The following is a 14,080-nucleotide window of genomic DNA, read 5'->3' as shown; positions in this document are numbered from 1 at the left end:
AGATTCTGTCACCGTGTGGTAGCATAGAAAAAACCAACTTTGTTCCAAGATTGCGATTACACATGAGCCATGGTGTTTTCTGTCAAATAGTGCAGTTTGAAGTTACTGTTCCGCAGAGTTGTGGACGTTCAACAAATCTGCGTTTGACAGCTGTAGTACCAAAATGGCAACACAAGTTAAGGGCCGATTACATTATGTACTTTTGCTTGGTTTTTACCATGGTAGAATGTGTCAAAATAACTTCAAACTGCACTATTTGACAGAAAACACCATGGCTCATGTGTAATCGCAATCTTGGAACAAAGTTGGTTTTTTCTATGCTACCACACGGTGACAGAATCTACACAGGACAAACCGAATGTTTTTTACCATGCCTTGGTAGAATCTGTCAAATCGATTTTGACACATTCTACCATGGTAAAAACCAAGCAAAAGTACATAATGTAATCGGCCCTTAACTTGTGTTGCCATTTTGGTACTACAGCTGTCAAACGCAGATTTGTTGAACGTCCACAACTCTGCGGAACAGTAGCCGCGTTTGGAGGCGTGTCGTTTTGGCCAAGGTCCCTTTAGGAGACCAGGTCGAATATTAGCGAGTTTTGCCAAAATTCTTCTTCAGATATTTTGACATAAGCGGGTGGGGGTCTTAGGTTTACAACACTGGTTTTATGTGTATAGTCAATGTGTCATAATGCATAACAAAATAATGATGGTAAATTATACATATTACTCAAATCATTGGTACGAAATTGTTATTATTTTATCGATGTAAAATTTGTTTGAAGCATGCAAATATTTAAACATGGATTTTATCTTCTCTCTATCTCTCTTTTTGCCTTAACGTCCTCTAAGGCCAGCCAGCCATTTTTGACTTATTAAACTTATTTTTACCACGTAGTCGGATAATCAGTCCTTGCTACGTTTCGGATTAGATGTAAACTTATTTTACTTTAATTGATGCATGCACAGGGGGTGCAGTAGAAAGCTTCTTTTCCAGATGGGGTGTTACGCTATACCTGAAGATGTGATATACGTTTTCTTTTTTATGCTGTATATGGCATTTATAGGTATACATGTTTGGAGCGTTCAAGAATAACTTTAACAAGATCAATCCTATCAAACGTACCCCCCAGCCACCTTATCCCTTAAACATGTTTACCTAAAATGAAAATAGCGTTGCAATTTAAACAGTCGGTGTATCTTTGCTTAGGTATTTGGTATGCTGTCAAACGCCCCCACCCTTGTCAAACGATGTCTTCTTGTTTTACGTCTTCTTGAATGTCAAAATGCTCTACATTCCACCACCTGGTCTTTTTAAATAGCCTTGGTTTTGGCAGTCAAACTGTTATACAAATATGGCATTGACAGTTATACGCGTTATGAAAATCGTTACGCCACAGTTATGAAAGTTATACGCGTTTTCCGCGGTACCGCGTCTGCCGCGGCCCGTCTCTAGTGGGCCTGACAAAAACATAGACTGGAGCAAAGTGGGTATATAAGGAGGTGTATTCATAGCATTTGACATATTGCCATTTTGAATTTAAGTTTGACAGCAGGGGTCGATATATGTATACCGATGAAGGCCACACATACAGTGATGTTATTGTTGACGATCAATGTAAGTGCAGTAGGTGCCCACAATAATTGTAAAGTATTGAGTGGAACTTCGGCCAAGAATGTGGCGTGTCGTCGTTCTTCTGGATCCTACACATTACTCTACGCATTTACCGCTTATGTGATCATCAGTGTTTTGATTGTGGCAACGATATAAATACGAATGTAAACATTTGCCATTCACCAACACACATGAACAAACGCATGGGATTTGACAACTGGGGTCGATCCTCTTTTTCCTACCAAATGTTCTACATGACTACACCTCCTTATATACCCACTTTGGACTGGAGCAAGCACAAACAGCATCAAATTTGAACTGACAACTCGTCTCTCTTCTTGGCTTTAACGACCTTACAGGTCACGCCGGGCATTTCTGGCTTACTAGACTTATTTTTACCACGTAGCCTGATAGTCAGTCCTCGCTACGGGGGGACGGCCCGGATGGGATTTGAACCCGGTCCTGCCGTGTGAACCGGCGCCGTTTATCACATGCACCACCGGTCCGCCGCTGATCTGACAACGCACTCAGTAAAAACCGTCGCTATCCAACAGAGTATTCAAGAGTATTTTCGCTCTGCTCGACAAGTACGGGTTCGCATACTTTGGTTTAGAAACCGAAGACGCTAAAAAAGATGATTCTACGTTGGTAAAAAGGTTGGTTACGAATACTACACAATGTCCATCCACTTCACTTCAAGGACTCGTGTGACGGCAATGTCATCTGTTCGCTTATCGTCGACGGTTTATTTCGGTTGATTAAGTTAGTTCGGTTAAGTTTGGCATCTTTTGCCAGCAGTTAACTGCGAAGCAACGACAGGAGCTACTCCTGGAAACGTTGTTCCTCGTCCTGGATTCAACAAAAGAAAGTCAACTGGCTAACGTATCCTGGCAAACGTTTATCAATTTCGTGACGGATTCAACACGGCCAGTCTAATGTAATCCTGGTGTTAACCTACAAAACACCATTGGAGTGTCGTTCCTGAAGATGGTGGAGAAAGATATTACACTGAAAGAGCTGTTACTGAACATCTACTTACATATATTGGACATCATGGTTGACTCGAAACTGCGAACCAATCTATCGAGCCTCTCGAAGTATAGGAAACTTAACACCAATTCCACCGAGCTGCGAAGGCGATAAAAACTTGACAATTTAATTTTCATGAGTAGGTAATATTCTTCTTCTTGTTCAGTTAGAACGGCCTGGCCGTATCAAGACTTAAATTACAACGTAGCAGGATAGTCAGTACTTGTTACGGGGAAAAGCTGCGGATGGGATTTGATCCCCAGTCCGGTCGTATGGGCCGGCGCCGTTTATCACATACACCACCGGGCCGCCCCGAGTAGGTAATATTCAGTATTAAAAAATTGACATAAAAAGTCCAAGGAAAATCACAGCCTACTGGAGATTATAGAATTTCCACCACAGATGGCGCTACTGCAGTTTGGAGCTTTGCTCATTTATTTCTCGTTCTCCCTGTTTCTTCTCTTTCTCTCTCTGTGTCTATCGAATTCATATCATACAAGATGTGAGCAAGATTAACTGCATTCGATTGTGTACGAACGGCTTCTCAGAGAGGTAGCATAAAAAGCGAATTTCCACTGAGCGAGAGTGAGATAAATACGCGTTCGGTGCTGATAGAAAGAGTGTGATGAACCGCAAACAGAAAAATCCGGTAAACCGTGAGTAAGGGCTGGCCCTTTGGGATGAGCGAGAGGCCGCCGTACACCGTTAGTTTTCTTTCCCTGGCTGTGGCGGGTCGCTTTCGACATGCTGCGAATGGATTCATTGAAAGCCCAGCTCGGAACCTGGCACGGTGCGTGCGCGTATGCTGTGCGTGAGTGGGCGGTTTTTGTTTTGGTAACAGTGTTTAGCAACGAAAGAGGTTTCTTAAATTTCATATAAAACTCGTAAAAAGTATAGTTGTTGTTTTGTCTCTCTATCGCTCTCTCTGTTTGTGCTTTATTTCAAACAATAACAACGGATATCTGGGGATCGTGTAGTTTAATCAGTTTCGTTGTTTTATTGTCGCCAGTGCTGTATGTGCTGCATGCGTGTTTGGGTGGTTCAAGATTAGCTGGACGAAGAGTGTCATTCCACTTCCGTGCGTGCGCAATCAAAACCTGTGCGACATTTTAGAATGTGTGCTGGCAGCTAACAGCAGTGCTACCGCTGTCCGAGATATTAAGATCATGAGCGGACAATTGTGTTTATATGTGTAAGGGTGGATAGGTTTCTAGTGGCGATGCACCTGACACCATGTGTATGTCGTCATGCAACAGCATCCGTTAGTATACACTCGGTTCGTAGCATTCTTAGCTTTGGTGACGTTTTTCAACGACGAATTACTGAAACCACGCGGTTTCACCTTCAAACAACCGTGCCTAACAATGGGATCACCATCAACCGTCTAACAACCAACAGGCGAAATTGTGGAAAGTGTTGTGAATATTATCACCCATGCCCTACATTCTCATACACGTCCAAACTCCTAAAATGCGTGTGGTTTTTATTTTGGCAGGAAACTAACATAACTTCCACTACGGAGGTAGGAAATGAGAGCTTCAACGACTTTTGAAGAAGTCTGTTAGGTTAGGATAAGAGCTACCACTTCAAACCTGCGGAGCTTCTCTAGCCCCAGCTCTTCTTTGCTTGTTTTTGGCTATTTCTCTGCCTTAATCCACCATACGTGTTTGTGCGTCGACGTGTGTGTCGATGTAACTTCCAAATTCATCCACCTGTTTCTGTTACGGGGTGTGACGGAGCTCGGGGGAATATTTTGGCGTCCGTCTGTGTCTACGCGCCCGCCCAACTTCGTTCCCAATAACGGCGAACGTGTTTGGGAAACACGTGCAAACAAAGGCGAATATCAAACACAAACACTACACCCTCCAGACCTGGTGCGGACGGATGGGTGTTGGAAGGTGCAAACGGTTAGCTGAGGGTAGCCCGTACCTCAACCCGTTTCCGGTAGCGAATTCATTTAAGGCCATTGGAACCCGTTTGGTGTGAGAGCGTTTGTTGCCCCATTCCCCATCTTCCCATCTTGGTATGTGGAATCTCCAAAAAGGAAGCCTAAATAAAAATGTAAAATAATAGAGAAAACACACATACACATACTCCACTATATTTATCAATCGTTCCCATAAGGTATGGCGGCTTTAACAGTAGGCAACCGGGATTTGTTGAAGCATTATTCAAGTAGCACACAATAGCCCAACACTATCCACCTTTCCAGCTCAACAGGTTGCTAGCATTTCAAAGCTTCCGATCCAACATATTGGGTACGCACCGGTTTAGCTGAACTTCCTCCCGGGGGTAGAAAGTAAAGCAAAATAAAACGGGACCCGTACTCCCTCGACCCGTTACAGGAAGAAACTCACTAACTCGCATGCCAGCAGCTCCGGTGCTGTATTGGAGTGTTGACCAGACAGTGGAATTAGGAATTTAGAATGGTTTAGAATGGTACTAATAAAGGTATTGCAAGGTATTTTTTTGAAAATATTTTTATATCTCTGCAATACAGGAGGTTGTGTTGGTATGTTTCCTGTTAAGCAAAAGTAATATGCGAGGGTTTTCTGTGACTTCTTGGACGAGACTTTGAGTGATTACCTCCACTCCTCGGTGGAGTTAATTAGTTCATTAAAATGACACTTAGACGACACAGTTCTCTCACCATCCACAAGAAAAGAGAACCTCTGGTAGAAGACCCATCAATGAGTCCAAGATCTCTACCACAGTGGGTAAAGAGACTAGGTGGGCTCGTAGGTTAGACGCGGTAGACATTAGGTTATGCCATCACGTATGAAGAGCAATAGGTTTGGAAGGAATTCCGCATTATTCTTCAGCAAACTGTTCAATCATTCTACGTTGTTGTTGTTGTGCTCCTCAATAACCTAACAGGTGCGAAGTAGCTGCCAAGCGAGTAGACCAGCGTTAGGTTAACATTCCATACCGGCCAGATAGAATGCATTTTCGAAAGTATGCCACTCTGGCAGGGTATACCCACAGTAGGCACGCCTTCCCTAATCAGGCACGCGCGTGCGAGTGTGTGTAAAAATAAACGTACAGCTTGTTGAGGATGTCGACACCGAAAGAGGGAACATCCGGAACGAACATCGGGGAGACAACAGCGTGATAGCGTTCTCTTCCACTGCCATCGTTACGAGTCTCCCCACAATACGGATGACATGATATGTCTCGCTCATGTCACAGTGCTTGAAGCGTTTTGAAAATTGTGTTAGCAAACACACGCACATACATGTTCAGCTTCTTTTTTGAGTGGGAACTTCCATTTGTTGAAAGTTTCTGGGTTTGCAAATAAAAAAAAAACTACAAAAAAAACATTAGTGAGCTCATCGTCTTCAACCCGGATTCTAACACAACCTGGAAAGGTACCGAAAATGTTCGATAACTAATATGAAGATTTTGTGGGGAATCTGGAGCTCCACAAAAAGAAAAAAACACAACACAACACGGAGTCAAGCAAACAGAAGGTAAACTTCGGTTTCGGGGCACGAAAGCAAAACGTGAGCTAAAAGCGGAGGAAATAAATTTTCCTCCAAACCGTATGTTTTACTTCGCACACCGTCCCTACCGACATCCCTACCAACCGGTTAGCCGGTAAGAAAGCCATTATCATCGGGTCGGTTTAACGATGGGCGGCCAGCTGACGGGTATTACTACGCATTTTCCTTATGTGAACTATTCAACCTCCACTCCATTCCCATTAGCAACCGCTTACCGGTTGGGGAATCTCGATGTGTTGATTGTATCGTTTTCAGTTTCCCCATTTCCCACACAAGCTCTACCCCATTTTGCACCGTTTCTTTTTCTTTCCAAGGTGTAGTTCGTTCCTTCACCCAAGTTTTGCGGGTGTTGACTTTCGGAAAAAAACAACCCTATTGTTTAACTAGTTTTTTTTTCTTAGTGAATATTGAAGAAAACGCGTGTTAGAGTACGTTTGTATGATTCACATTAATACAAATTCTGACGCATGGTGTATTTAAATGATTTTATTTATTCTATTTGAATAAAGTCGTTTCGTTTGTTATTATTATTATTATTCTCTTCTGCGTCTTCTCTATCACTCAATGCAGTAGTTGTTTTCCTCATATAGTTGCACCGAAAACAGGGGAGTTTGTAATAGAAAGATTATGACTTCTAACTCCCGTTGTTGACAGAGGAACAGCAGTAGGTGGTGATATTTTAAAATCGTTCTATCATCACCAATCCCCCACTAGTGGTGGGAACTCCGGAGTGGATTCATGAATCTACTTCGGCTCCGACGTATATAAACCAGAGTATACTCCGAAGCAATTACTCCGGATTAATCCGGATTTAACTCCGGAGTAGCTCCAGAGCGATAACTCCGGTATAATCCGGAGTTACTCCGGCATTGACTCCGAATCTTCCATTTTAACTCCGGACGCCCCCTTCGGTCATCAACTATGCCTGAGTTCCACTCCGACTCCGACATATAAAAACCAGCAATTACCCCGGCATTGACTCTGAATCTTCGAAGTTTAACTCCGGATCCCCCCACTCCACCTCGGTCGTTCATAATGCCGAAGTCCCCACTCCCCCGTCCCTCGGTCATCAATAATGTCTGAATATCACCAACTACCCCCCCCCCCCCCCCCGCGCCCCAACCTTCGTTAAATATGCCGGAGTTACTCCGGAATGTTTTGGAGTCGGACCACTCGGACTCCAGGAAAATTGAAGATTTACCCATCACTATCCACCTACACGAGAAAAAAATGAAGAATAAAAACCCCCTAAACATCTTCATTTTATTATGCAAGCTTCACTTTAAATCCACCTTAAAAATCTTCAAACCCAGAATAGATGTGCATATGTGCTTCTTGGGTGAAAAATGAAACATTGGCTGAAGATGCTGGAACAAAAAAAAAAACAAGGTCAATAAAAAAAGGAGGAAAAAACAAAACGTCTTAAAAGCCCCTTAAAAGAGATCATTCAAAAGGCAGCGGACAGCAGATTATTCCTTTCCACCGTTTCTCGTCATGCCACGAAACGTATGTGGTCAATAATGTTGGTTGTTTTCCCCCTCACACTCACACGGCCAAGCATCATTAAATTGTGGATAGCAAAACATATATTTACTGGTGCTTGATATTGTTTCGTAGGTTTTCCGCATGGTGGTTGTGGACCCAAATTTCACACAAACAACCGAGCGCCACCGGTAGGGTTTTTTTTTTTGGAAAACGTAGGCAAACTGGGGAGAATGGTTCCACGAGATTAAGTGTCTGTGTGTTTTTTTTTCCTTCTTCACTCCGATAGGGTGAAAGTGGAGAAATGAATCGATTGTGAAAATTAAAAACCATTCAACAACCACGTATTTATGTTCCCATTGGGAGGTGATTTTGTGGATGTGTGTGTGTTTTTTTTGGGGATGATTTCTCTTCATTTTATTTTGAGTTTGTTTTGAAATATTCCATTGTGTTTCACAATCTCTGGCGCACTAATCGAAACGTTTGATCAGCCCTTAAAGCGCTGTTGGGCTAGTTTGCTTTCAGATGCACACATCAAGTAGTAATCAAACGTAACGCAATGAAAACGTTCGAGGAAAGTAAATTGAATTATTTAGGAATGGTAAGGTTGATGAGATAAGCGACAAGGGATTCATTATGTTACATTGTATTGAATTGTTATTTTCTTCTCTTTTAAAAAACTATTTTTCCCCTGAAAAGTGAATTGCTTAAAGGGACCTAGCGTTGTGTGAATCGTTTCCAACAATTGTATATTTTGTAGACGCACAAATTCAGATAATCAAACATGGGGACGCCTGGTACCTAATGTACCTGATTGAACTATAGATGTGCATAATGAGTACCAGAGAAAGAGAGAAAGAGAGAGTGCGAGTTAAAACGTAATAGTGAGTGAGTTGTACTCACTCATCACGGGGAGTTTTAATGACTCTTTTTGTAATTTTACTCACTCATAAATGTTTACATTTCACTACGATGAGTCGAGTTTGCAAAAAAAAAAAAATAGAATTAAATGTGTAATATGCGTATGGTGACATTAATCAGAACCTCGTGTCAGGCGTTGTTTGTAAATAGTGCGCTACTTCCGCGCAACAACCTTTTCCCTTCCATTTCCATTCTGGGAACAACATGATTTTCCCGACCATTTTCCCGAAGCGCAACACCACGCACCATAGACCATCAACCCCGAAATGTGGACGAAAGGTTTTTTTTTATTGCTGCTGAACAGAAAACATTGAACAAAGGCAGAGGGAGAGAATGAGAAGGGAAAGTTTGCTATAGTTTCACACACATGCATGCAAAAAGGATAATGCACGCACATTACATTTCCTGACACTGGTTTGGTGGCACTACGCCGATGGCAGTGGGAAAAAAACAGCGCATGCGCGTTAAAAACGGGATAAAATAAGGGTGTAAAGCAAGGGTAATAAACACGCAGGATCTTGCTATATGCATCCTTTGCTATAAGTCGCTCTCTTCTCACAACTCTCTTTTAGGGAGTGTTTTTCGCGGGTGTGTTTCCTTTTTTTTTCGTGTGTATTTTATCTACTATCAGTGGTAAAGTGTCTCCCGTCAGCAGAAACGTGTCAGGACAGTGAGAGAGATAGAGCACGCGTGCCATAAAAACTGAGAGAGAGAGAGAGCGAGCGTACACGCACACGAGTGCGAGAGCGTCCACGCAGGAACGTGCTGGGTGCAGGCTAACTCTCAACATTTTCCATCCGAATATCTCGATGCAATTTTCAGCCGAAAAACACACGGTAACCAGAACCACAACAGAGACGGCGTGCGAGAAAAATCCAGGGAAAACATAGTGGACAGGAAAATAGAGAGAATACAAAATAAAAATCAAGGAGTTACCAGTGTGCTTTTGCTATCAGTGACGGTAGTGTTTTTGTCCTTCCTACTGGATAATGTGGTAAATGTGCAGCTAATAGTGAAAACAACACGGCCGGACCTTCCGAATTCTGGTTATGCGGTGTGTGCGATGGTGCCAACCGAATCCGATTAGCAAAGGAGCAGCACACTTCTTCGCTGGCATACATACACAAACACGCTGGATGGGTAAGCGTCGCGAACACTCACACGCTACCAAAGCTCCGGATGTCAGCGTAGCGGGTTCGCATCCATCGGCCAGACATCCGGACACGGCGTAGGTCCGGAGGGAACGGCACCACCAAGCAGAAGGGTTTTTTTTGAAAAGCAAAAACAAAAAATCACCGACCAAAACCATCAACCAACTTCAACTGGGTATTGCCATTCTGACATTTCTCGGCAGACAAAATAGCAAACCGTTGGTGGTGGTGTTGCAGGGAGGCAAAATAAAAAATTCGAACATCAACCCGTCAATCAACCACAAAACCCATCCCGGCAACTTCCCGTAGCAGGCTGTGTGACAATCAATGTCAGTGTGAAACTATCTTCACCTACAGCACCATTAAAGTGTTAAGCGAGCCGAAAACAGAAGCTACCGAAGTACGCGCGTTCTTGCAGCAGTTACCCAGTTACCACTGGCAGCCATCATCGAACGAGACGACCCTTGGGGTGAACCGGAAGTGGACGGAATAGAAATGGCAGGTGAGTGTAAAACGGGATGCGAGCGTGGGGGTGGGAGGGAGGGGGGGTGGGAGGGGTGATGTCCATATTTGCGTCCAACGGATGTTTGCATACATATTGGATGTTCTGCTGGTGCACTTTTTGTGTACGAGAAGATAAGAATTCGTTATTTTTTTCTCAAATATGTTCCCGGTGTGGTAGAAAATACCGTACCGATGAGGTTAAACTAACCTGGAAGTGTCTACTTCCATCCGTTCGTCGCTTCTGTCGATTACGACGACTGGCCAACGGGAGTTTCGGTTTTCGAGGTTAGCTTTTCTGTAAACCGGCTTCACGGGGTTGGGTTTTCACTAGGTTGAAGTTTTTTTTTGTTTTGTATGATTTTAATCTTCGATCGACACCGCAAAAACAAAGCATCAGCTTTTACCCCTGGTCACAGCAGATGGGTTTTGCCTGCCACTAATATCCACTAACAGCCCAGCACTCTCCACCTGTTGTTATTCGTTGACTCGTTCGTTTGGACGCAGACGAGGTGAGTGAGGGAATGAGTAGTCGTGGAATCATGCCCCAGTGACGTACATCTTTAACTTCCTCCAACACGACGACATCACGTTTTGTGTGTGTGTAGTTGATTTTGTTTGAATGCATATGCTTTGAAACTGCAGTCATAGCCTCGGCTGGGCGAACCTTGAAATATGACAAGATCGAATTGAAACAACCTCAGGAAATGTATCCTCTATCTATAGAGCCGTAAGATGCTGGTTGACATTATAAAACAGAACGCACCAGAGAACACACATCTCTACCCCAAAATCGAGCGGTAACTGATCTGGGGTTGCTATCTTTCATTTTATTCCCTCCGCCCTCACCCCTCTCTCCCTCTTCCAGAGCGTGATTATATCGGATTTGCCACACTGGCGGAACAGGTGCACCGTAAATCGGTGAAGCGTGGTTTCGAGTTTACGATGATGGTGTGCGGCGAAACCGGCCTCGGCAAGTCGACGCTGATCAACACACTCTTCCTAACTGAGCTGTACGGTCAGCGTACGGTACCGCCGGTGGAGGAACGGATCGAGAAGACGACCCGCATCGATAAGAAAACGCTCGACATCGAGGAGAAGGGCGTGAAGCTGCGGCTAACGATCGTGGATACGCCCGGGTTCGGTGATGCGGTTAACTGCGAGGACAGCTGGCGCGTCTGTACGCAGTACATCGACGAACAGTTCCGCCAGTACTTTACCGACGAGAGCGGCCTTAACCGGCGCAACATACAGGACAATCGGGTACACTGTTTGCTGTACTTTGTGCCACCGTACGGTCGCAGGTGAGGATTGGTTTTATGTTTTTTTGTAAGAGCCCGTAAAGTACCTATTTCTGGACGCTTTACATACTGATCTGATATATACTGTGGTAGATGAGGGACCCATTATGCACGTTTTGGATGATTTTGAATGTACTTCACTTTCCGTTTTTTGTCGTCTAGTTTGCGTCAGATGGATATTGAACTGTTGCGCCGAATGCACAAGAAGGTTAACATCATCCTGGTGATCGGGAAGGCGGACACACTCACGCCGAAGGAGGTAAAGTCACTGAAGGCACGCATCCTGGAGGATATCGAGACGCACGGTATCCAGATCTATCGGTTGCCCGATTGCGATTCCGACGAGGACGAAGCGTTTAAGCGGCAGGATCGTGAACTGAAGGCAAGCCTACCGTTCGCGGTTGTTGGCAGCAATCAGGTGATGGAGGTCGCTGGTCGTAAGATACGCTGCCGCCAGTATCCGTGGGGTGTGGTCGATGGTAAGTCCTAAACCTACCTGTCTGTAACCCGTTCGCCATCGTTCAGGTTTTTGTTTCTTTCCTCTTGCAGTGGAAAACTCGGAATACAGTGATGTGGGGAAGCTGCGCACGATGCTCATCTCGACGCATATGCAGGATCTGAAGGATACGACGCGCGACATACATTATGAAAATTTCCGCGCACAGTGCATTTCGCAGATATCGCAGCACGCACTACGCGAACGGAACAAGCTGAAGCATGAATCGACCGCGTCCAACCATGAGCTCACCGATGCGGAGCGTTTGTTGCTGTTGCAGAAGGACGAAGAGGTGCTCGTAGCTAGTGCGAACAGCACTCTGTTAACCGTGTTAACTCTTTTTTTGGGGTTTCTTTTTTGTTTTCAGATTCGTCGTATGCGTGACATGCTCGCTGAGATGCAGGAGAAGCTGGAAACTACTACCACCAATGATGCGGTTGTTGATGTTTAGTATACGTCAACAGTGCAGTATACGTTACGTCAGGTCGCCGTATAACATTCAACATGCGTTACGCTTAGCCGTAACACGCTTTCAGTAACGACCAAAACAAATGCGATAGAAGAGGAAGCAAAGCATTACTAGCCGATTCAAATGAGGGGGTGGATAGCATTTTCGCTCCAAATGTGGAAGCGTGTTTTTCCATTATCGATAATAATTTATTTTGCTGCAACTCGGATGTTACTGCGCGTGGGAGGTTTGATGCACCGTTGCGTAAAGACGGAGCAGTCGTGTTGCTCAAAATGTAACAAACAAAAAAAAAACCCGAACAAATGAATGAATGACGTTAATACATACTCCTACAATACTACTCATTCCCGTACGCACTAGTAATTCTTTTTACAACCTAGCAAAACTCGACCAAAGAAAGAGAGAGAGAGATAGAAAGAGAAATTCGCACACTCTTTCCGGATCCGGGCAAGACAGAGATATTACGATAAGGGCGACGGTACGAACACATTGTAGGGATAACTTCGAAAGGATTCAAATACAAAATACGCAACAGCAAACCTTCCTCAGCTGCTAGGAAGAGGTTTAGTTGACTGGTTGCTTTCGCCCATTTTGATTTAATTACGTTTTCTTTTCCAACTCGCCTAAAGGGCACTCGAGGGGATACGTTACGCGGTTCGCAATGCACACTATCCACACGTAACGATAGTGCTGTAACGTAACACCTAACGATATTGCGTGTTTTATTATTATTATGTATGTAGCATAGATATGTACACATGGTTAGACTGAATGCAAGTATTTATATGAAGAAGGCGTACCCGTGACGAGAAAAAGCGATTACAAAGAAATTTAGTCGACATTCAGATTTAGTTGTAGATGAAGAAACAACATCCTGTCGGGCTAGCCGAAGGATAATGGAAAAGAGAGAGAGCTTGAGAGAGAGCTAGAGAGATAGAATGAGAGGAAGGTAAGATTGCAATCAATCAATCACTTTAAGACAATTCAGTTACCACCAAAACGAAGTCATGCGAGGATAAGAGATAGTAAGGGACTGTACGGTGGTTCGATGATCAGGTTTTAAAAAACGTTTCACACGTGTAATTTCCCTTTTCGGGCTATGTGGAGCATCGAATCGCGCACATTGACCCACATACACACACACTGCTGTTATCATAATTGTTTTCGTTTTCGTTTGTTTTTGTCATTGATTTTAAAACATATTTAAACCCAGTATTTATTGAGGCGCCGTCAGGCGGTGCATAACCCGGAAGTAGAGTGTAATGTGCGGTGAGTATGTATTGAGCGAGGTTAAGGCACAACCCGTTAGACAGGACGCGCGCATCATGCCGAGTTCGTACGGTGAACTGAAGCGCACTCGGACGCGCCGTGTCTCGGTGGCGTCTTTTGGTGTAAGTCGTAGTTTAAAACCGATTCTCTCCAAAAAAAAAAAAAACAAAATAAACGCATCCGTACAATGTGTGTGACAGCATGTTGCGCGAGTTAATGATAAAATTGTGTCATTGTTTTTACGTATGGTTTCTGGAGATTTTTTTTTTGGGGATTACATACTCTCGATACGTTTCTTTTAGGCGGATCTTGTTTGGATATTACCTAGAGCAAAAGTTACGAC

At 43.9% G+C, this 14,080-nt stretch overlaps 1 protein-coding gene across 5 annotated transcripts; it reads left to right on the top strand.

The window, feature by feature from the left end:
* Positions 1–3,348: 3,348 nt before the first annotated feature.
* Positions 3,349–13,962, top strand: LOC125760912 (septin-4). Of its 5 annotated transcripts, none has more exons than XM_049421540.1 (6): positions 3,349–3,478; positions 9,373–10,203; positions 11,071–11,506; positions 11,666–11,982; positions 12,053–12,291; positions 12,367–13,962. In XM_049421540.1, the coding sequence occupies exons 2-6, from the start codon at positions 10,197–10,199 to the stop codon at positions 12,448–12,450; spliced, it is 1,083 nt and encodes a 360-aa protein (XP_049277497.1). In that variant the 5' UTR covers positions 3,349–3,478; positions 9,373–10,196; the 3' UTR covers positions 12,451–13,962. The 5 variants fall into 5 exon arrangements, with proteins under 5 accessions (XP_049277497.1, XP_049277489.1, XP_049277481.1 ...); XM_049421532.1 differs by having other exon boundaries at positions 3,356–3,478; positions 9,123–10,203; XM_049421524.1 differs by having other exon boundaries at positions 3,360–3,503.
* Positions 13,963–14,080: the final 118 nt, after the last annotated feature.

The sequence above is a fragment of the Anopheles funestus genome, chromosome X, assembly GCF_943734845.2.
Source record: "Anopheles funestus chromosome X, idAnoFuneDA-416_04, whole genome shotgun sequence".
NCBI lineage: Eukaryota > Metazoa > Arthropoda > Insecta > Diptera > Culicidae > Anopheles > Anopheles funestus.
The sequence above is the reverse complement of the archived record's forward strand: the minus strand, read 5'-3'. Positions and strand labels throughout refer to the sequence as shown.

What these genes read in the sequence shown, in the direction of transcription:
- LOC125760912 (XM_049421540.1), top strand. An exon ending in GTGCCACCGTACGGTCGCAG is followed by an intron (nt 11,507 to 11,665) that starts GTGAGGATTGGT and finishes TTTGTCGTCTAG; the next exon opens with TTTGCGTCAGATGGATATTG. An exon ending in TCCGTGGGGTGTGGTCGATG is followed by an intron (nt 11,983 to 12,052) that starts GTAAGTCCTAAA and finishes TTCCTCTTGCAG; the next exon opens with TGGAAAACTCGGAATACAGT.